Here is a 23,945-nt window from a genome sequence, read left to right as displayed (position 1 = left end):
AATTGTAAATTCAAAACAACAATAAAAATCTCACAGAACAGACTGTTTCTCTTAGAACTACCATAGTTTACAAATTTGTATGCAAAACAACATATTATGCGGATAGTAATTGTAGCTGTATGACATGATGTTAATCAAGCCCTGTGCAAGATTTTTTATTTATGACATAACAGATTTATTTAGTTTTGTGTCTAATCAGTTACTCTGTGGTTGTTGCTTAACCATAAAAAAAATTCTTTTTTATCTTCTCATTCCGGAGAAACTATTTTTCTAACCCTTTTTATTTTCCTAACTTTTCTAAATACAAAAAGCACAAAATAAAGTTTTTAGATAAACGCATTACTCTGTTGCCTCATTCTATCGGAGACCTACTAGTATAACATGGAAATAAGAGTTACACAAGGGAAGGTAATAGGTGGGTTTGGATGAATGATCAGATCTCTATGTAGAGAAGTCAGTCATCAGAATTGAGCAATTTCCTTTTTTTTCTTTTTAGGTGTTGCAAATCTAAAAGAGAAGCAAACTATTGCAGAATTATCCAATGTTGTCTAAATCAAACATTGGTTGATTGAACATGTAACAAAAACACAGCATTATTCACTATTATTCTAGCTGTAAAAACGTACAAACAACACTTTAGGAACAGATTAGTGTGACATTCACTGTACGGTTAAAATGTAAACCTTATATTAGAAACTGCACATCTACTGCTGGTTCAGCCGTATAGCAGAGATGAAATTTAGCAGTTGAGCAACTAGAAAATATTTGATCCATCATTATGAAAAGTGTTGCAGTTTTTCTTTTTTATCTTCTTTCACCGTTATTTTTTTCAGTCATCAACATTTGTTGTTTTATTCCTGTTACTTTCATTTTGCTGCCTATCTTTTTTATGAAGGAAATAAATATCATGAATGCAGCAAGATTCAAGCCAATCTCTAAGTAGTCTTAAACATCTATTTTATCATTTCTGTGTATAATTAATCAACATAGTCATGAGAAAATCATGTATTTAAATAAAATGTTTTTTTTTTTTTTTTTTTTACAATGCAACCATCATGTTTGTACACTCTAATGCAAGTTTGTTATCAATCATGTTGGTAGTAAACTGTTACACTTAATATAACCATTCTGCCTAACCCTTTAGTCGGGGCTATACTGGTCTGCAGAAGATAAAACCATGTAAAAAAAAAAAAGCCCTACAGGATCAGGATTTCAACTGTGTTGGATCCAGTAAGCACTCTAGATTATAAATTTTACAGTATTCTACAAAGAATAGCATTACATCCTTTAACTAGATTATCAGTGAACACTGGTTACATCTCAGAATCTAATGTGACGAAAATCAAGTCACAATCAATAATCAACAGTATTATGAGTAATGCTTTTTTATTAAGAGTCCTTTAATAAACTAGTCTATTTCTGATAAGAACTTTTACTCTGCATGGTGTGCTGGTGCTCATAAAACCCAGCCCCCCACCTCTGCTGTAGATCCTCACTGGTTGTTGACACTTTGCTTCATCTGCAGGCTCGAGTCTGCTCTGCACACCCCCAACCAAACTATTTTCTTTAGCATGACCTTTGGCTGTGCTAATTCAACTGTAGGATAAATACCACTGGTTTTATGTTTGTCTGCATTTTTGTTTTTCACGGTTTGTTTACATACAAAACTTTACTTTTTCTTGATATGTTAAAAATGCTTCTAAAACAAATTGCTGCACTCTCATTCATATATATATATATATATATATATTTAAATCTACTATGGACTGAAAACATCTTCCTATCAGTTTGTGTAAACTGTTTAATTTCAGCAACTAAAAGAAATAAACATTTATCCTATGACTGCTTGGCAGAGTGGATAGAGCTAAATCTTCAACTTTTATCAGAGTGTTTTTAAACAGCAGTATTTATACTTCCACTTTAGTAACAAATGTGTGTACTGTTGACACCACTGCTCAGAGGTCAAAAACACGTTTTTGGAAAAACAGGTGAGCGATGAAGATGTATTCTATATCACATTACTGTCTAACAGCAGCGTGGACATATTTAAAAATAATACTGGTTCTAGGGGCAGCTTATCAATTTAGAAGGTAAATGGTAGGTTGCTTTGGTAGAGAGTTCATATCCCCACACATGGTTTAATGTCCCTGCAGAATCAGCCTATTTTGAATGGCAGGAAGCTTGACAGAAACAGTTCTTTCGGCAGAGTATAACACCCGGATATTATGAGGACTTCATGCGAATAAGAGCTGAGATTGAAAACAATCTGAAAAAAATAGAAAGTGATATATATTTTAAGATTAATACGATTGAAAAAAGGATATTTTATCAAGCAGGGGGTCAGTTCAACCTACGATTTTATCATCCTATAGCTTACATAATGGGTGAAAAATGTTTTTTTTTTAAATTCAAAATCCCCTCACCCTTTTCATCTAAAAGGCGGTATGAATCTTCTACATTGCTACAGCGATGTAGTCGCTCCACATGTAGTGGACGATGCTTATGCCCCTCTCTTACGCACCTACAAAATAGAAGGTCGATACGGGGATATTATCAAACAACATTTTAACTCTCCCCACTATTTACCCGTTTCAAAAAATCATATTGAAAATATTCACGTAGTAATAAAATCCTACCAAAACGTACCGATTAATTCCACCTACAGAAAGACCATTGTTAAACTACATTTTAGACCTGCCTCTTCGGAGCGTGTGATGAGAAGAGATTTTTAAGTCAATCAATTGTGTAATTTCCCCGATCATTCAAGATAAGTCTGGGAGCATCATTCATATTGTCACTTCACAATAGACTCCCCTCTGCACTATTTTAGCTGCTGCAACAGAGGAAAAAAAAAAATCACACCATGGCGCATATCGGATTGAATACAGGTTTTAACGGCACACGGTATTATACGGCTGAGGGATCGGGGCGATATTTTCAACATTATTCAGTTTTGTCTCACCCCTATTTAAAAACGAACTTTCTACAGCTAAACCTTACCTCAAAAGGGCGGCAAGCGGCATAGCCTCAGACGTGATCGGCAAAGCTAAGAAGAAGATATCAGGAAATGAATAAATCAAGGGAGTGTTGGATGAAGCTGTTTCTGGAAAAAGCTATGTATTCCAGCCATTCGATCGAACCATTTGAGTAAGGCTTTGTCTTTCTGTGATAGCCGAGCTCCTCAGGTACTGGGACTGTATTTGAAGTCAGGAAATTTGCCTGAAAAATCTTCGTGCACGCCGAGGCGATTGTTATACGAGACAATGGATCTCTGTGCATATTGTTAAAGAACTGCTCTTTAGAGTCTCAAGGCTTTCCTACTGCCTTGAGAAAGGATTTCAACATCGTTTTTACAGTACTAAATAGCCTCTTTTTCAAAACAGAATAGGGATGCAGAAGCATTTTTGTACCAGTTCAAAAACCTTTCTTTTTCAGGTTGTGACGTATTTTCTATCCCATAGGCCTGAGGTGGGGGGAGCCGGACATAATTCAAATTTTGTTGAGATGAAAATTTGCGTGGAAAGAAACCTTTACTCTTCTCATTAAAGCCTAAAGCTTTTGGCATGGCACTGAGCTTCATAGGAAGAAATAAAAGACTATAAATTTCAGGCCAAAATCAGGACTGGTAAAGCAAAGAATATTTCAACCTTGCATGATGATTTGAAGTTTTATACTGATCCGAATCATTGCATTTAGGACCAGATAATAGTCAAAAGATCTTCCGTTTTGCGCCAAAAAGACAAATCTGGAAGTCTTTGGTCTTCGAAAGTAGAGAATAAAATCTTGTACAGTTTCAGACCAAAGGAGGACCATTCTTTTCCTGACAAATCTTTTGCACACACAAGGAAAGGAAAATGTTCACTTTCCTCATTAACGAAGGTCTCGATGACAAAAAAAATAAAATAAAAAATTTCTCGTCTAGTTTTTCATCCTTCTGACAGGGTTGAATAAAACACTGGTGCTCTCCCATACCCGAATCTAGAGACATTTTCGAGGTAGGCAAACAAAGCATTTGCCCGGAGTAGAGATAGGAACATAATATTTTCTTCCACACTTAAGACACAATTTATGTATCTCACAATTACTGGCCCAAGTTTGTGCTAATGGTCTTTCTTTTTTGATTTTATGTTTCACATAACACGTCTGATTGTGGCAAGTCAGATTGCAGTCGGGGCAAAAAACTGCAGAGGATTCAAGCCGAGGGCAGACTGGATCGTTGCAGACCGGAAAGAAACCCTGACAGGAAAGTCTGCCTTTATTTGCACATGGGGAAAAGCAATACTAGCATACGTATTTTGCACCGAGAAAACCTGTCAAAGATTTGATTCTGTAATAATGTTGGTTGAACAGAAACAGGAAAAGGGGTCTTATTCTGTCCGAAAAATCTGTCTCAAATTTAGAAAGATGGCTTTCCTTTACTGACCGATAATATATCACAATCTTTCTGTTTAAGATTTCTTTAAATTTTCTTACATCGGAAAAGGAAAGAGGTGTTTGATCAGAAAGTCCTGCCCGCCTTTGCCATGCTCTAGCCTGATCAGAAACCTCTACAAGGGAGAGATTTGGAATGCTAACCAGGCTACATTTTTTGCGAAGCAAAATTGATAATTCTCATTATTGATCACAATTAATTGTCTTCTCTTTCTTTTTATTAATTCTTGGACTATTATTATTTCAAGTTTTAGTCTGCCTCCCACATGAGGATTTCGAATCAGCTGGATAATGAATTCTATGTTATCCTTTTCAGTTATTACCGAATTAGATTGTACCAAAGTATCCAAAATGATTCAAGATCCTCCATGACATTTTCTCCATTATCATTTACAGTAAAGTGTGTGATGAGACCCTTCATCGGTTACTACTTCCAGTTGTATGACATCATTCCTACGAGCAATCAGTCTTATTCTCAACCAGATTGGATAAAACATTCATCATTCTAATGAATATTTCTGCTAAATCTCCCTCTGAACCATTCTGATTTAGTGAGAGCCGTTCCCTAATTTCCACATTATTGATATTTTCTCTGTTTAGGGTTCGTGCCCCTTCTCCACTACCAGATTGAATAATATTTTGAGAAGTGTGGGGACGGTTTAATGGTAAAAGATTTTTATCTAAAGGAGTTCTTTCTGCCTGGTTTTGTCTGGACAATTCGCTCAGCGCTTTTTCCAAACAAATTAAATGATCTAAATGATTTTCTTGCTGCAGAGGTGGATTTTGAGAAAGATTTGTAGCTTCTATGGGTGAGGTCAGATTTAAAGAAGAACCAGCATCATTTAAAGGGCTTATTTCATTGCCCAAATTCCGTAAAACTGCTTCAGAGACATTTTCATCTAAAGAGGTTCTTATATTTAATGTATTTTGAAAAGATTCTGTTTGTGCTGCATTTTGATTTTCGCTAGAATGAGAAACATTCGGGGTTGTGTTTAACTGAGATAAATGTGGGTCGACATCTTTGTTCAATATTGTTTTCATTAAAAAAACTTTCTACATATGGAAAACGCATTCATCAGAGTAGAAAGACGAAGTCTGGGGTCTTCGTCTCTAATGGTGGGTGAAGAAAGAATCCCGGGCACGGCTGCGAATGCGTGAAAAGCCAGGCGTCGAGTTTCTGCTCTGTTGCGAGGTAAAGAAATGATGCCTTCCATTCGATTTATGGCCGACGAAATGTTTCTCGGATTGCTGCAGCTTCTCCTTCGATTTCCTACTGATGAAAAATAAAGCATTTTAGTAAGATTGATTTAAAAACCAAAAATAAATCCTAAAAACCAAAAATAAAAAGATATTTACTTTCATTTCTCCGTCTCCTTGAATGATGGGCTCTTAATCTGTTCCTTAGAGCAGGAGGGGGTGTGTCTAAGATATAAAAAACATTATATGATTACAGAGCTGCCAACTTTTCACCAAACCTTGGGGTGAGATTTTAAAATAGTTTGGACAGGAAACCTCGTCAGGCTTAGATGAGGATAGGTTCAGCTATAGATTTGAGGTTTTCAGAGTATTTAATTGAAACAAAGTCACAAAATGTGGAACTCTTATAAAACAATAAATGTTACTGAGTAACAATAAGTGGTCTGTAGGTATGTGGACCATCTTTCTCACAATATACATTATTTTCCTGATTCTGGTGATTTTTAGAGAATTGATGTAAAGCAGAATGGGCCCTCCTAAAATAATTGCATCTTAAATATACTTTAAACTAAGTATTTCACAACTTTGTTAATTAATTATTCTCTGCAGTTCGAGTAAATTAAACAATGGGGAACTAATAAGCTATAACTGGATTACTGGCACTGATACAGTAACCAATGCAATCGAAACCTATGCAAACTAAACTGTGTGTGAATATTTGGTAATAGGCTAAGGATTAAATTCAATATGTTATTCAATATGTAATATTATTTATATGTTTTAAGAACAAAGCGGCGCGCGTATGACCGCTGAACTGCTGCTAGTTTTACTCACATGCCTGGAAGATGTCTAGTGCTACTACCACAGATGATCTCGCTCTCGAAATGGAATTAAACGATTCAGATTAGCTAGCCGAATTAATAGAAGGGGTAGAGCATAGCCGCCTGTGGGCCGGGCTGCCTGTCACAACTTCAGTCCGGCATGCGGATGACGTCATACACACTCTGCTTTGTTTTTAAAAGATATAAAAATAAAAAAATATAACTGCGGATGTCTGGTGGACAGTGATTCGCCTACATGTTATGAATGCTGGCGTACCATAAATGATAAATTATGAACAGTTTAGTTTGTGCCTTCAAGTCGTTACCCATAGGAAGACGTTACTTGGATATGACTTAACGGAATATCTTCACAGCTTCAAATGACACAAAACTCATATGGGTGAGTAGAACATGATGTAATAACGTAAAATCAATGGCCCAATGTAAAAAAAACGGCATTCCCCTTTAAGTAATGCCAATGCAAAAGATGTTTGCCCCAGAACTTAAACCTGAAAGGATTGATCCATTATATAGATGGATGTTGTAAAATATGGAGTTTTTGCAGGTTAATTTCCCTTTTGGAACAGTGTAGATTGAGCCTGAGGTTCTGCTGCCACCACTCAATATACATTGGTTATTGCCTGGCCACCCTAATATACATTTTCTGGCTACGCCTCTGAATAAGCTTACCTTCTCTTGGGTGGTTTGAGCGAGCTGTGCATTGACGGTCTGATCGGGTGTGAGGGAGCTAGGCGCTGGAACCAGCGCGGGAGCCCGGAGAAGCAGCTCCCTGGATGCTTCGGGGAGGATGCGCAGCAGATTGGAACCTCTGGAACCGCTGGATGGAGAGGGGTCCGTCCTGTTCATCCGTCAGAGAAAAACCTCCAAACAAAGCCGGATTATTATCATTCTGTGAAAAAGTTGGCCTCTCTCTTCGATTATCCGAGATGGGATCTGGAAAGACCACAGTTCGGTGAAGATTAGTTTTTTTCCCACCAAACCTCTGTTTTCAATTTCTTTCTTATTAAAAGCCTTACCCAAATCGAGGTCCGACAGTTGAACATCATCGAGATCGGAATCTTGAAATACATTTAAAGAAAAAAAATAATAAACAGAGTTTTTAAAAGAAAGCAGATCTTATAAAGGTTTTGGTTTTTACCTAAAACAATGGTTGGAATTAATGGGTTGATTTTAGCCACTGTGATCTACCCTTTATAAATAAATTAAGTAAAAGGAAAAGTTTGTATTTAAATCTATTAATATAGAAAATGACTACTTACTTCGCAGCATGGTTGTGAGCCCTCCGAATGGAAATACATCCCCCTGTTAATGCATCCTTTAACAGGAATCACCCCCGCCCCTCCATGTTTACACTCTGAGTTTACGTCCCAAGTCTCCCGGAAGTTCCGGAGTCTCCCTGATATAAATAGTTGTTTCATAAATGCAAATTTTTGAGAAAAAAAAACTGACACACCTGCGTGTGTTAAACAAGGTAGTGTCAGTACCTGAGCAAAAACAACTTTATTGGCTTGGAATCAAATTGGAATTTTAGATAATTTATTGTGTTGATTCACTATGGCATCTCGTATTTTTGTCACCTTTGGTACTGTTTTTCTTTAAACAAGAGTATTTTGTAATTTCTTATTATACTTTTATTGTTTTCTGTTAAAGCTACAGTGTGTAACTTTTAGCGACATCTAGCGGTCAGACTGCAGACTGCAGCAACATGAACATCTCCCCCCCACCGCTTCTCCCCCCCAACAGTACAGCGAGCGTTATGGCAAAATGTCTTCCACGACGTCCGCATCACCTACCTTCTCAAGTGATGAGGTTTGTTTACATAGATAATTTTACAGATAGTATTTCATTAGTCTGTGTAGGGTATAGATTTATACCCGTTATTTTTTCTACATCGTTGTGACGTTTTGGCGATCTCGCAATCGCTAGTTTGTTGGCTCTGCGCTGCCGTAGCGCAAAGATGTCTGCCTCCATGGCTGCGAGACCCGCTCCTATGTAATTATAAATAACGAATTCTAAGGCAACGCAAATATTAAGGTTAAGAGGCTGAGCTCGTAGATGATGATAAATAACATAGTTATGTATAATATATTACATTTCTGACTGTATATCCCTGTAATTATTACACACTGTAGCTTTAATGCTCCCCCTGGCAAATGTTTTTGTTGTTTTGTGATATGTTCACAATGCAGTTTTGTATTGTTGTGTATTGTAAATAATAAAGTTTATATATAAAAAAAAAAAATATATATATATATATATATATATATAAATAGTTGTTCACAGATGCCTGCGAGTCGGAAAAAGTATCCCGGATTTTAGACTATGCAAGGTGGTGATTTTTTTAAATGCAAGTGAGAGCGGGCAGGCAATACAACAATTCGTGCATCATGTGCGAATTATAGAACTACTGTGATTGCGCAGACAACAAGAGAGAGTGGGGTGTGAGAAGGAGGTTGCTGGTGAACAGAGGCGTAGACAGAAACTTTAAATAAGGGTGGCCAGGCAATAACCATCATACACTGAGGGGTGGCCAAAAGTGGATTGGCACCAGAACCTCAGGCTCAATCTACACTGTTCCAACAGGAACAAGCAAAACGTCCATATTCCTAAATAAAGACAAACTATAGTTTCTTACAGCCTTTGCTAACAAATAGATGCATATATTTAAACATCTGTCTAGATAAAAGCTATATTGGATAAAATTCTTTGAGGTTTGAGTTCTGGAGGGAACATGTTTTTCATCGTCATTACTTACCTACTTTTATCAATTTCATTCAACATTAAATTGATATTTGCAAGTAGCCTACTAATATCTACATAAATTGATAATTGAATAGGCTTTTGTTAAAATAGTTATTTACAGTATCTATAATTTCACTGAAGACTTTTAGATGACTTGTAGAGACACATCATTTTCTCTTTACGGCATATAACACAAAATCTAGTTCTGAAAGAGCATGAATTCTGTACTAATCATCTCTAATGTTGATGTGCATAATTAACCACAGTGTTTTTGTTGTCAAGTGATTGTTAATAATGTAGTAATAATGTTTTGAATATTCTATTTGAGAGAAAAAAAATGGGGTGGCCAATGATTGACTTAGGGTGGTCATGGCCACCCCTGGCCCCCCATCTAGCTCTGCCCCTGCTTTTGAAACCTGTGCAGCGTATCTGTCCAAAGCGATGCTCTGTTCACATAGCGTTCCAGGGGACTGGTTGTCAGAGAGCTGATTGGATCAGCCCGATAAATTTCTCTGGGTTACTCTCCGGCAGTCACCTAGTTACCACTCAAAGCTGTGCATCCTGTGAAACGGCAGAGGTTGAATCCTCGAGTAAAAAACGAAAATATAGGACTAATTTTACAGTAGAATATACTAAAGTATATCCACGTCTAGTGAAGGTGAGGAACAGTGGTGAATCTAGACCAAATGTACCAGGGGGCATGGGATTCAAATATATTAAGAGAGCTGCATGAAGTGAAATTTCTTTTCAATTATGTTCAATAAAAATTCCATTTCTTATGAGGTCAATATACATTTATAATTTAGGAATTTTACATATTTCTGACTTAATTTAAGTTAAGACTGCCATTTTCTATAAAGTTTGAATTAGAACTCAAGAAAAAGTCTTAAATTAAACTGTAAAAATTAGAGCATTTTTTTATGTGTTGTGAGAAAAAAAAACGTTAAGAGATAAAAACTGGGATCTTATCTCAATACCATTGAAGCTATCGCCTTATTGTTTTTGAATAATTAGTCAAACAGAAGTTGTAAAGAAAAAGAATGAAATAGATCCAAAAGACCTATCAGTAACCATGTCTGTTCCAGCGCAGATCATAATTAGAATTTCTTTTAAGTATAATTTCTTCAGTACAGGGGCCATACAGGGGCCAGGACATGATCTACAGGGGCACTGGCCCCCTGTCTAGAACCAGCCATTATGAGGAATGATGACACCATGGCGAGGTGCACTGTACAGTATGCTGAACTGAGTTTTGTGTGTAATTGTTGTTGTTTAAATAACACAAAAGGAAAGAGGGGTATCTTAAAAAATTAAAATTAAAGTTCCATGTGGATATATTTTGAAACTGTTTTTTTTTTTTTTTTAGAATGTGGGAAAGGAGAAAATGTTTTAACCCTTTATAGAGCAAATACTTTGAAAATCTAAATTTCAAGCCAATAGTGTTCTTGGAATCCAGGAAAAGACCTTATTACCTTTGTAAAATTTAGAAAATATGGATATTTTGATGGCAAAAATGTATGTCGATGTAATAACAAGAAATGCCAACTTCCCCGAATATATTAAGTATAGGTACAGCATAACCTAAGAGACATTAATACTGATACTGGCAATATTTTTTTTAGATTATAAACCTAAATATAATTGTTAAAGGCTTATTAATTTTTAACTTTACTTTCTACTCAACTTTGAGATATTTGTTGTTGTTGTTTTTTTTATTTTATTTTTTACCTTTTTTTAGTTTTTGTTAACTTTATTTTAACTTAATTTACAGTAGGTTATATATCATTGAAGGGATCATCTAATTGGTCAAATTCCAAAATAAGATGTACCATGTAGCAGAATGGCTGGATATAGATCTCTCCATTTGTAAGGGGTATGCAAGTGATCAAAAACAGTAACTTGCCCTATAAAGGGTTGTAGGTTGGCTGATGGATATGTTGGGAAGACTGACAGAAAATGTGTATATATTCACAGAGTCAAGAGTGGTTTGTTGAAAGAGGTGAGAATAATGTTGTTTAGGAAGAAGAACGTTTGTCAAAGAGGCAGAAATGTGGGTTTTTGGATTAAAAACAGGTATAGAATAGTTTAAACACATTTTAAACCCTCATTGGAGATAATTTGACACTTCCATCACACTCAGAAGGGTGGCCTTTAATCATGAGCTTTGAAGAGCTTTCTTTTAAATCTCTCTTACTTATGATCTCATTGTACTTGTTTGCAGAATAAACTGTGGTCATCTTTATGTCTTGTCTGTCAAGGTTTGTGCAAACTTATATTTCATTATTTTAGGTTTAGGCAAATAGTAATTTCAAAGAACATATTATCTTGCATGACCTATTTTGAAGAGTGACCAAAAGGTAATTGATTTCTATCCTCCACTAAAAAGATGAATTTTCCCTAGTTAAATATTAGATTTTCCGATATACTGCAGCAATAAAAAAAATATTCATTGAGTTTATCTTAAATTCTTTTTTAACTCTTCTACAACGTGGAATTCAACTGTTTTGAACTATATGGATAGAGTATATTTAGAAAGTGAGAAAAGGGAAGCTTCTGGGCACTTTGTACTGTCAACTTTTTTGTATTCAGTCATCGCATCCAGTGCTTTGCTCCTGTGACTTGTAATGGAGCCACAAGTCTGACCAAATAAGAGTGGACACGGAAAGTCAGTCATCTGCCCCCAGGCCATGACAGTCCACGCTCTGCCTCATTTATAAACCTCTTCCCACTCTGCAGAGCTGATGGCCAGGCCCCTGTGATGATTGCTGGGTTTTGGTCATTGGCGAGAGGATCTGATATCTCTCTGCTGTTATTTCCCTCGCAGCGCACCTATCCTGAGCCTGGAGGATGGGACGTCCTCTGGTGGAGGACAGGAAGTGAAGGGGATCAAGAGGGAGGGACCCAGCGAGTATGAAATCAATTTGGAAAACAAAAACAAACAGGTAGGCTTTGTTTCCAAGTGGTTCTTGGTTGGGTGGAATAAAAGCTACTGACACTACCTTGTTTAACTCACGCAGGTGCGTGAGGGAAGATTTCTTGACAAAAAAGATTTCCATTTAGATCTATTTCCGTCTCTGTTGACATGAAAAAGAACACCCAGGATACCGAGTGCCAGAGCGACAGGAACAGAGGAGAGGGAGATGCTAGGTTGTCATGGTAACTGCTAATAACTACTTGTGGTGGCTGAAGATGTCTTTATTCCTCATATTGAGCAACTGAAAGGTCCACTTGTGTTGCTGCAGTGCTCTGGTGCACGAATCCCCTTTCGGTCCGACCGGACGCACAGCAGCCACATGAGAGGCTGTCTTCTGTTTTTGTCTGTCCCCTGTCCCTCAGGTCATTACACTCTACGCTCTGGCTCTCATCCTCCTCCAAAATATTAGAGGGTGTAATCCTGAGAGATGATAAGATTTTTGGTTACAGCCTTCAACAAATAGGCTTATATTTCTTTTATGCATTAGCACCTGTGTCATGGTCCATTTATCTTTCCTCACATATTTTTATTAGCAGATGAATGATGATTGAATATTTTCCCTTTTCACCACAACATAGAGCCAACAGATAATTAGGAATACCACTAAGAAGTGGGTGAGTGTGTACTTCAAGATTCCTCTTGGCTCTTTTGATCTTTTTGCTCAAAAATGGCAGCATGTTTGACTGCTGCTGAATGATTAAAACATGTTCCAGTGGGTTTATCACTCTTGCAGTGTTTTTCAGTGACTCTCAGAGCAATTTAAAGGTGTTTGATGTGCTCACTCCCCCTCACTGCCTTCCTGTGCCTTCAGATAGAGGAGCTGGAGCAAAAATACGGAGGGCATCTGATTGCAAGGCGGGCAGCGCGCCGCATCCAGACTGCCTTCCGCCAGTATCAGCTAAGCAAGAACTTCCAGAAGATCCGCAACTCGCTTTCAGAGAGCAAGCTGCCTCGGCGGATATCGCTGCGCCACCCCAGCCCCTCATCCCGCAGCAGGAATGCGGCCCAGAGACACAGCTATACTCTGCATCCGGGAGGAGGACAGATACCGTTACGATCTAAAACTCCACCCCCACCGCCATGTCGTTCCACATCCCTTCCGCCGTCACCCGCCTCTGCCCCAGCACCTACCCCCTCATCAGCTCCAAGCCAGACTCCACCTCAGACAGCTGGACCTACACTCACACAGCTGGAAGACTGCTTCTCTGAACAGGTCAGTGTATTTAAAATGTCAGCCCTTGGAGTTACAGTCAAAATCTAATGAGTTGTTGAAATGTTAGAGAAATTTATGTTCACTAAGATGGAATTTCAGTAACTTGAAATGATAGAATAACAGTAATGTAATGCAGCATAAATTAAGGGGTGGGACCATCAAAACAAACAAACCTGTCTCCATAAAAGTTTGGTTTGTGCCTAAAATCTAATAAGAATGCAAATTATAACAAATGTAGCTATCTAATTAGATAAATGGCCATTTTTATTGTAAACTTTTTCCTAGATACTTGCTTACACACATCCAGGAGTTTGAATGTATTTCTCTTGCCTTTCAAATACTTCTATACACACTGGACACTTTTTTTGTAATGTTACATATGCCAGTTGTATTTCATTATAATTTCATACGATAGACTGACATTAAACTGCAGTGCCCCCTTTATTCTGTCCTGTTTACTCTGACATTTCTGAATTAAATCTATTGCCTATATTACCTTTAGAAATCACCTGATTAGTAAATGAGTGCCCATCTGTTCTGCTTCACTGTCCTCCAATCTGGCCTTTATGGAAGAGTGGCTTAAAAAATGAACACTTCACATAACCCTGAATAACCATCCCTACAGGGAAATTGTGATGGCAGCTTTGTACTTTGTGCACAATTTCTTTACTAAATGAGGGAGTGGTGATGGGAAGATGGGTGAAGCTAAATACAAGGAAAGCTTAAGCTGCAAACCCAAAAGCCCTTAATCTACTTTCAGATCAAAGCATATTTTGTGTTTAAATGATCCAGTTCAAGTCCAAGAGATTCAAGAGATAGATCCTTGAGAATATCTGAGAACAACAACTGAAAATAGATTATATGCATATTTCAGTTATTAAATGTGCAAAGCTGGTATAGAGTCATACCAAACAGAGATAAAACATGGTTGTGGCAGCATCATAACATGTTTTAGATAAGGTTACAGTTTGTTAGAGCTTTAGGAAAGTGGATAGAGTGGAAATATGAGGAATATCTTAGAAAGGCACAATGTTTGACACAGTCATTGTCTGATATGTTGGGAATAACAAATGGAAAGGTCGGCAACCTGGTGGATTAGATGCTGCATCATATTAAGCAAAGTTTTGGACACTCTATTATACATAATGAAGGACAGATAAGCTGCATGACACATTGTGCCCTTTTGGACAACATGTTAGGCTATGCACTTAGTGGTCTGAATACTTTTATAAAAAACACATTATTTGGTTATGCTTGCTTGGAACAAAAATGTATGAAACACTTTAGGCCTCACATTTGCTCTGGTTGTTCTGGCTGTTCTCTACAAACTTGTACTGGTTGTACTCTTCAGTCTCATTGCCCGGGGGCAGCAGACTTGGCAGAGAGGCCTAGAGAGGACAGACTTCTCTCTACCCAGACACCTCCAATTCTTCTGGTGGAAGCCAAAGCCATTTGGGGGTCAGCCAAGAGACACAGTCTAAGGGGCATGTCCTGGGCTATCCCTTTGGACTCCTCCCCTTGGGACTGGTCTGGAACACCTCTCAAATGGTTTCTTAGTTCTGGTAAAGATGCAGGTAGCAACATTTGGGATCAACAGCAGCTGACTGATCCACTTCTGGGCAGACCCGTGGAGACCCGTGGAGACCCGTGGAGACCCTGTGCCATAGATAATGGCACGGGGTCTTAGACTATCGATACGCCCAGATTTAAACCCTCATTCACCTTTTGCTTAAGTTTTGTTTTAATCCAGCTGGAGAACATTTTGGCTCATCCATGCATTGATTTCTTTCATGCATTTTCCTTCAAAGAATTTGAGTGCTGGGGAAATTAATAGATGAACTCATAGTGCAGTGGGATCTGTGGCACTGGTCTGGTCTTTTTCTGGACTTCGATAACATGACTGACAGAGGGCATCCTGAAATGCCCTGCGCTGCCTTCACTACCCATGCCAAGTCCTTCCTCTCCTGTGCCGTGCAGCTTCTGTTCTATGCGGTCTTGCTGAGACACATGATGCTTTCCATTGTGGGCCTCTAAAGGTTTGTTAGTGGCTGAGAGGAGAATACAGATCATTTTTAACTTGCAGAGAAATGAGAGCCAATGTTGAGCTTTCTTCACCAGGTGGGAGGTGTTCTCACTCCAGGAAATGTCAGAGAGGATGTGAATGCCCAAGAGTTTTATGCCAATCCATGAAACAGTATGCAGATCAAAACAGTTTTGTGATGAACGTTTATTTTTGCTCCAAAGTTTGTATGTGTTATCAAGCCACACTGATGCCTTCCTAATGTGCAATCTATGTGTTGAAATTTACCCTGAGCTACAGGATCTAAGCCTTCTAGGACTTACTTGTTTATATTTTTCTTTACCCTTTGTGGTCTGTACAGAAGAGTTCTAATGTTTACAGTTAAAACGAAACTAGACAGTGAATCAATTTGTAGTTTCAAAAGCCACTAATTACCCTTTTGTAGACCAGCAGCCATGGTTATGTCAGAGCACTTTCATTGCTGGAAATGTGCTCTGACATGTCTTACAGTACTCATTAATTATCAGCCAGAACTTATGAACTTTTCTGTTCAGACAGCCTTGCACTGACCTAATTTAGTTGCTGATTTAATTGAAGTTTTTGTGCATTATTTTATGTGCAGCTTCATTCCTTGGCTCAGTCCATCGATGACGCTCTTCGTGGATGGAGTTTGGCAGAGGGAGGAGAGGGGAAAGGACTTCTGATGGACCCCGGGGCCCTTCGTGCAGCCGCAGAAAGCGCCGGCCTTCCCCGCAGTGCGAGCTCCCTGCTCATGGCTTTCAGGGACGTAACTGTTCACATTGACAGCAACAGCTCCTACACCATCTCTTCCGCTACCACTACCACCACCACCTCTTTGGGAAATGCAAGCGGAGGACAGCCAGGCAGCAGGAAACCTTCTGTTAGTGGGACAGGGGGAGGAGGAGACGGGCAGTCCATGGAGGAACCTGAGTTTCCTGCACCCCCTCCCAGCGAGGAGCTGGAAATGGTCGATCCGGGATCCAGGCGGGGCTCGGCAGTGACAGCTGCAGTGGGGGTCGGAATGGAGGGAGAAAACAGCTCAGACAGACTGGAGTCCTCCACTTCCACCTCTACGTCCACCTCAATGTCCACCTCAGTCCAGTCTAATCAGCAGCCTGCTCAAATTTACACCCAGTACCAGCAGTATCACTACACTCATCCTCAGCAGGTCCCTGGGGGCTCGAGCCCTGAGGCCCTCCAGGCCCTGGTCGTGTCTTTGCCAAGGGACCGCTGCCAGGATCCAATCTCCTGCCGCTCCCCAACCCTGTCCACTGATACCCATCGCAAACGCCTCTACAGGATTGGACTCAACCTGTTCAATGTGTGAGTGGGCTGGCAGTTCTTATAAAGCTCTGTGACAAAATATAAACATGTTAAATATTTCTGCATCCGCTGGCAAAGACTTCAAAGCATTGATGTTTGTTTTGAATAAACTCCCAACAACCCTTTAAAATCGTTATATTGTTGCTTGTAATTGCCAGGGGGAGGTGTCTGTTTATTAGCATCTTGTGATTGTGTGATGCTCATAAAAAGGAATATCAGAAAAAGATGCAGAAAAAGAGAAGTTTAAAGTGCAGCAGAATAGTGGAGACAGTAGAGGAGGCCATTAACAATGTGAGAGTTGCTCAGGTTCTATAAATAGATTACACGGTTGGCCTTCATTTTATATTGGTTAATACAAATTAAAGTGAATGAGCCCAGTGACAGATGAGCTGATCCCAAAGTCTTTAGCCAACAGCTTTTCTGCATGAATGCATGCTTCTTTTAACAGTTTTAACAGGACACTCTCTAACACCCACACTCACACATATTAAGCACATTTACACATCTTCTGTCTCACCCCCCCCCCCCCCCCCCCCCCCCCCCCCACACACACACACACTTAAACATTTACATTTAAAAGTACGAAATTCAAACCTACAGTGCCAACTCTAACACTGCTGCTTCTCTGTGTTTCGCAATGCTAGGAACCCAGAGAGAGGCATCCACTTCCTGATCACACGTGGGTTCGTCCCAGACACGGCCATAGGAGTGGCACACTTTCTGCTGCAGAGGAAGGGACTCAGCCGACAGATGATTGGAGAATTCCTGGGCAACAGCAAGCTGCAGTTTAACAGAGATGTCCTGGAGTAAGTGCACTAAATAAATTTGAAGTTTCCGGCTCTGAGAGCAACATGCACCGGACCTTGCAAAAGCATTTAAACGCCAATACGCACAAATCTGAAAAGAGTGCTGTACTACTCTTATTTCACTAGATCAATGACATCTAGGTCCATAAAACTGTTAAGAACTGCTTTGTAAAGACCTCATTTGTATACAGAGAGTTTATAAAAAATGAACGTACAATACTCTGTGTATACAAAAGAACAATAAAGTTTGTCTAAGTCTACAGAGATAAAATAATAAATATTTCATCTATACACTGGAAGGGGGTAAAGACTAATACAAACATCATAATGTAGGAGCGTTCACCCAATAAGTTAATTTTAAAAAGCCCAAGAAATACATCAGACAGGTCATGAATAAAAGTAAGACTTCTAAACATTTGCTTTTAATACGAAGATCATCAACATCATCATCATTCTCAAAAGAATCTGAAATTGAAACTACAAAAGAAGTACATTAATCCACAACCTGAGGGTTAAGGAGCCAATAGGTTTTAGCCAAGGCTGACTGTTTAGGGGTTAAACAGTGATAAAGGAAGAGGAGCTCTAACAGTCAAACAAACAATTGATGACAGTTTTAAGTGGTGCATTGAACAAAACTAGCTTGTATTACTCATAAATTAGGTTGACAGAAATCACAAGAACTATCTTTTGCATGAGGCAATCAGCCATGAGAATAAGTTTTTAAAACGGTGCTGTAATTGTAAAACTTACACAGCATATCACTCTGAGCCCAATATCTGCAAAGTAAGACACGGTGGTAGTGGGGTTATGCTGATGAGATGTCTTCTTCAAAAGTGAAGTGAAAGCTACTCAGAGTTGAATTGAATATTGATGAACTTGAATACATTGCAGCCCTGGAAGAAAACTTGTTAAACGGAGGACTTGCAGATTTAATTGCTTATAATGGTATTTCTATTGACTTTGAGATCCCAAGTACAAATGCCCTTTAATTTTGATATAAAGAAACAGAAAGAACTTTACAGTGGTGGTATTTTGTCTTGTCTTTTATAAAACTGCCACAAAAATCCATCCATACAAATTTATGGGTCTACATCTTTTCCCCATTAATGAAATAAGAAAAAGTTCAGGGACTGTCAACAGTTTTTAGGTTCAACATAATCTCTCAAACTCAAGAATATGCAGGAGTTTAATGTGTATTAAGAGTTCAAATTTCAACTAAACTATGCCAATTACAATTGAACTACATGAAAATTTATGAGTTTAACATAGACACCATTTAAAGGGCCCTCACTCGCATTTTCTACAGATTACAGCTTCGGTTCATAGCTCCCTGGGAAAGGAGAATACTCCTCCATCCCTTAAAGAGTATTAGATTTATAACAAAGGTTTTAATAGATTTAGAACAATTTATGATAGGTTCTAACGTCACAAGGTAATTTTATAAACTTACTGGTAAGATGCTCTATTCTCTAGGCATGATATATGTTACTATTAGACTTTCAAAGCATAAGATGTGTAAGCTTTCAACCTAAAAGTTTTAGTTTTCAAAGAAATGTCTCACTGATCCTGTTACTACCCATATATATATAAATAAGTAATGTCATTGTAGTAAAAAAAGATTAATGTAACTGAAGGTACTGTAATATTGACAATTTCTTATAGAAATTATAAAGATAAGACTAAATTATATCTACAGTACTGTGCACCTCTCTGGTGAACCCCCCTAACAGCTGGGTTTATTTCCACCAGCTCCTTGCAACTGCAGCTTGATCTTATAAAGGTGTGTAAACCAATAAAAACAAGTAAGAAATGCACACTTTCAACCCCTGCCTTATTTGACCGTCGGAAGTACCTAAAAAAGATGCAAAATTTTAACAAAGGTTTAGTTAAAAAGTTGAGGTACATCCATGAATCTGCACAGTTTGGTCAGTAGAACACGAAAAAATGGTTTGCTTATGTAGTTTGCAAAATTGCAAATGCAAATCTCCTTGCACCTACTTTGAACATCTGCTGTGCATGCACAAACAATGTTTTTGGACACACAACCCTTCTCAGGATCAGATTCTGAGAACAGAGCAAAATCCAAAATGACAGAAGCAAGGTCCAAACAAAATACGTTGAAGGCTGTTAAGACTTTAGACTGGGCCAGGGCTTCAGCTAGTGTTGCGCCGATGCCATTTTTTGGCCCTGATACTGATACCTGATACCTGGCTGTGCAGTATTGGCCGATACCGATACCATACCGATACCATCTGTTTGAAATTGATGTGTGTGTCTATATATGAAGAACTGCATGCTATTTATTTATTATTATTATTATTATTTATTTAGATGTAAAACAATTGCCATCATGGCTTTGTCAAGATGCTGCCTACCTTTGTGAAGCAGGAAAAAGACTAATACAAAGTGAATCCAGTAGAACTTTTTATTGCCTACCTGGAATGGGTGAAAATAGTTGAATAAACTTTTGGCTCTCAAAATTGTATCGGTTCCCTATTTGTTGGTACTCGCTGATACCGATACCACCATTTCAGTGCAGTATCGGGGCCCTGCCTGATACTGGTATCGGTATCGTTGCAACACTGGCTTTAACAGGATAATAACCCCAGACACATGATTTAGATAAAAACACATTTATGTGTTCAAATGGTCCAGTAAAAATGCAGCCAATTGAGAATCAATGTTGAGTCTTTAAAGGTGATGTTCACTGGTACCTTACATCCATTCTGACTGATCTTAGGTTGTTATGTAAAAAACAACATTAATGAATGTATTACATTAATCATTTAGCAGCCCTTTTCTTGTCTGGTTGCTTTTGGAAAGGGTTGTGTGAATATATAACAAAATTTAAAAACTTTTTAAAGATTTTTTGCAACTTTTGCTGAACTATCATCTAACATCCAGATCAATATATCGAGTTAGGTGGGTGTAGCATGAAGATATTTGGAAATATGAATACTTTTGCTAGACCCAGCAATTAATAAAGCACATTTTAATGGGCAGAACAAACAGAAGGATGGGGATGAAATCAAAGGAGTCCACCATTTAAGTACATTTGGAGAGGGTGAACAAACCCAGATGTTTTTAAAATCACCTGGTGTTTTTAATAGATTGTTTTGACATTATGCTCTATCAAAGTCAAAGCTCCTCCATAATATTGGAAACAAAAGCAGATAAAATCCACCTGACCTTTCAGCCCATCTAAAGTTGTTTTGGCTTTCACATCACATCAAAGGCAAAGGAAGATTTTTATCTATTATCGTTTTCCTACTTCACTGGGTTTTAACTAGGAAGATAAAAGATTCATTGGGAGATTTTTTTTTTTATATTGGATTTTGATAGATTGTAATTTTGTGTCATTAACAGATCCACATGATAACAAAGCAGCCTCTGCTGAAATGCATCTGTGAATGAATGTATTTAACTACCCTTTCTGCTTCTAATCGATGCTCAGAGATTCAGGATGGAGGGGTGTTTAGATGAGGTTGTTGTAAAGATTGCAAAAATAGGTCACTGCTTCGAACACACTCATAAATACCCAGTCTCACTTTTCGTTCACTGACTTAAATAGACACATGTGATATGCACAAGCTCACAAATGTATATTTGGATTCTCTGCTATGTATTTCCATTAATGCCACTGCCTGGCTTCAGCCTTTCATGTTCTTCCTCTTTGTCCTCGCGCAGTTGGATTTCTTTATTTTTTCTCCTTTTGCTTATCTCCAACTGAGACCTGATACTTTCCTCTCTATTTCATACCTGTGTTCACATATGCCATATTCTTCTAGGTCAGAAAATGAAATATGACTTTAAAGAGAAAGAATTAGCATTAGCACAGACACTATTTGCTGCAAATACAGAGCATTTTATTTACTCACAACTACTGAACCTAGCTTCTTATTTATTTTTTCCTACCTGCCTCTTCTTCATAGCTGTGTAGTGGATGAGATGGATTTCTCAGGAATGGAACTTGACGAGGCCCTGAGAAAGTTTCAGGCTCATGTTCGAGTTCAAGGAGAAGCACAGAAGGTGGAGAGACTCATCGAAGCCTTCAGGTAAGAGCTGTCAGTCCCCTTCACTTTCAGTGCTTTTTAAATCAACCCAAAATCTAACAGATGAGTGAGTGAGTGAGTCAGCGAGTGAGCAAGTGAGTGAGCAAGTCAGCGAGTGAGCAAGTGAGTGAGCAAGTTAGCGAGTTAGTGACTAAGTGAATCAACGAATGAGTGAGTGAGCAAGTGAGTGAATGAGCGAGTTAATGAGTGACTTAGTGAATGAGTGTGCAAGTGAGCGAGAGAGCGAGTGAGTGAGTGATTGAGTTAGGCATTTTAAGGGGTTTCAATGAATCAACTTTGTGCCTGCAGCAGCATATGCAGAACAAGAAAACAGTGACAGATAATGCAGCGTGCATATTTTGCAATCTGCGTGCAGCCTTGAGGGTACCTTGAGTATTCTGAGTGACAAACTAATTGGCCAACTGTTCAGACTTACAAAGTACTTTACTAGTTCTGATGTCTCATTACAGCAAGCTCTGATGACACCAGAGCAGCTTATCATTAGCAAATTACAATGATTGCCTGTAACCTTTGGCTAAACTTGGCAATGTTTCCTGATTGTAAGCCAATCACAACGGAGACTGGCACTGCAGGCAATCAGTGTGTGTGCTCCACAGGACCAAAATAGATGCTCTGTTTTACCATCTTTCTCTCCACGATCACATTGCTGATAGATAGTTAAAGATTCTATATGTTCAATGATATTTTATTCCCTGTCTTGCAAGTATCTTTTGCTGGGATTTTTATCTTATAGACTAACATTTACATCCACTTCCACCTAGCTCAGTACTTTCTAGCACAGCCTTTGGCTGCACCTCTTTTGGGGTTTGTCTCAACAAACTCTTAGAGAGTGCTGTTTTCCTATTATTCCAGGCAAAGAAGCTCAGGCTTTAGTTTTGGACTTTGACTAAGACATTTAAACACATGAATATTACATGAATATGCTATTTGACTTCAGGCATTCGAGTTTAGATCTGGATGAAAATTCACGGCTGTAGGCTTCTTGAAAAACACGACCCTCCCTTGTTTCATGTGCTGTGCAGCCTTTCACTGAATTGACTTGTATTTATTTCCATCCACCTATACATAAAATCAGCATCTCATTTGTCTCTGCTTAGAGGAATTATCTTAATAGCCTACAGCACGGTGCTGCTACTTCCATTATGTACTATTGGCAAGGCTTTTTTTGACATGATGGCATGAGGATCTTGAGTGACCAGAGGATCTTAATTTAATATTTCTTTTACAAAGCTTGTGACACACGTTCAAATGTACCTCTTACAGTATGGCCTCCTGTCCAGAATGTCTTCTTGCCACTTTTCTATAAAGAACTTCTGTCATACAAACAGTTTGTTTGCAATTGTGGCATCACTTCATTTTGGGGTGACTTAAAAATGCACGGTAGGGTGGTAACAGCTGAAGATTCGGTTACACAATCTCACTATGTTTTAAACCTTTGCACAGCTCTGTTTCTGACCTCTCTGTGTGCTCCTGGTTCTTCCTGGTGCATTTTGTTCACTTATTTTCTCTGACAAACCTCTTAGATCTTCACCAAACAGTTGAAAGTACATTAAACCTACAATATGAGGATAACAAGCAATTGTAATATTTTAGTTGGTTTCCAACTTGAGTTGAATTCCCTCTTCCATCAACCGCCACTTTAAAGTAGTGCAGGTGTTTCATTGCTCCGATGATCCCAGGGTATATGTTGTATCCGTGGTGGCTGGTGAACTTTTCTCCAGGGGTGGCTATGAATTAAAATAGACGTATACCAAAAACCAATCAAACATATACTTAGTTATCACACCAGTATATTTATATGAATGCTAACAACAAAAAACATTATGAAAACACTTTATATAAAAAAAAAACATAATTTCATGCATAGGTTTACTTTTTAAACATAAATCTTGCCCTTCTGAGGTTTTGCGATGGTAAATCTGTGTTTTGCATGGACCAATATTATGTCGCAAACCTAAAAAAAAAAAAAAAATGTGCCAGTTTAATAATGGAGAAGTTATTGATCAGCTTTATACTTTTTTTTTAATATATAGACCATTTTCTGAGAATGTGTTTATTTATGAGCAACTAAGCAAATTAACAAACCTCTTGAAAAAGTACACGATATAATATTATTTTCCATGTGAATCCTAGATTGTTCATGCTTTTTTGCCTTTTCTCTTTTTCCCTGCTGGATCAGATACTGACATTTGAAAAAGGAGGCAGGGAAAGCAGAATAAAGCTTCATGCTGCTAGCCAAGCCTTCTTGCTAAACCAGGTCCTGAAAAAGGACATTTCTTGCACCATTTCTCTCTCTCTCAAAT

General features: G+C 38.3%; 1 protein-coding gene across 2 annotated transcripts in view; it reads left to right on the top strand.

Moving 5' to 3' along the window:
- Window positions 1–23,945, top strand: part of LOC107090535 (IQ motif and SEC7 domain-containing protein 3-like) — a 72,445-nt gene that overhangs the window by 21,945 nt on the left and 26,555 nt on the right. For both annotated transcript variants that reach the window (XM_015383960.1, XM_015383961.1), the window contains exons 3-7: window positions 12,037–12,154; window positions 12,998–13,399; window positions 16,042–16,763; window positions 17,408–17,569; window positions 21,502–21,624. In XM_015383960.1, the coding sequence (XP_015239446.1) occupies window positions 12,037–12,154; window positions 12,998–13,399; window positions 16,042–16,763; window positions 17,408–17,569; window positions 21,502–21,624 (1,527 nt within the window). The remainder of the gene's footprint in view (window positions 1–12,036; window positions 12,155–12,997; window positions 13,400–16,041; window positions 16,764–17,407; window positions 17,570–21,501; window positions 21,625–23,945) is intronic.

Source organism: Cyprinodon variegatus, unplaced genomic scaffold (genome assembly GCF_000732505.1).
Source record: "Cyprinodon variegatus isolate N-32 unplaced genomic scaffold, C_variegatus-1.0 Scaffold299, whole genome shotgun sequence".
In the NCBI taxonomy this organism is placed as follows: domain Eukaryota; kingdom Metazoa; phylum Chordata; class Actinopteri; order Cyprinodontiformes; family Cyprinodontidae; genus Cyprinodon; species Cyprinodon variegatus.
Note: the sequence above shows the minus strand (reverse complement) of the source record. Positions and strands in the feature narration are given on the sequence as shown.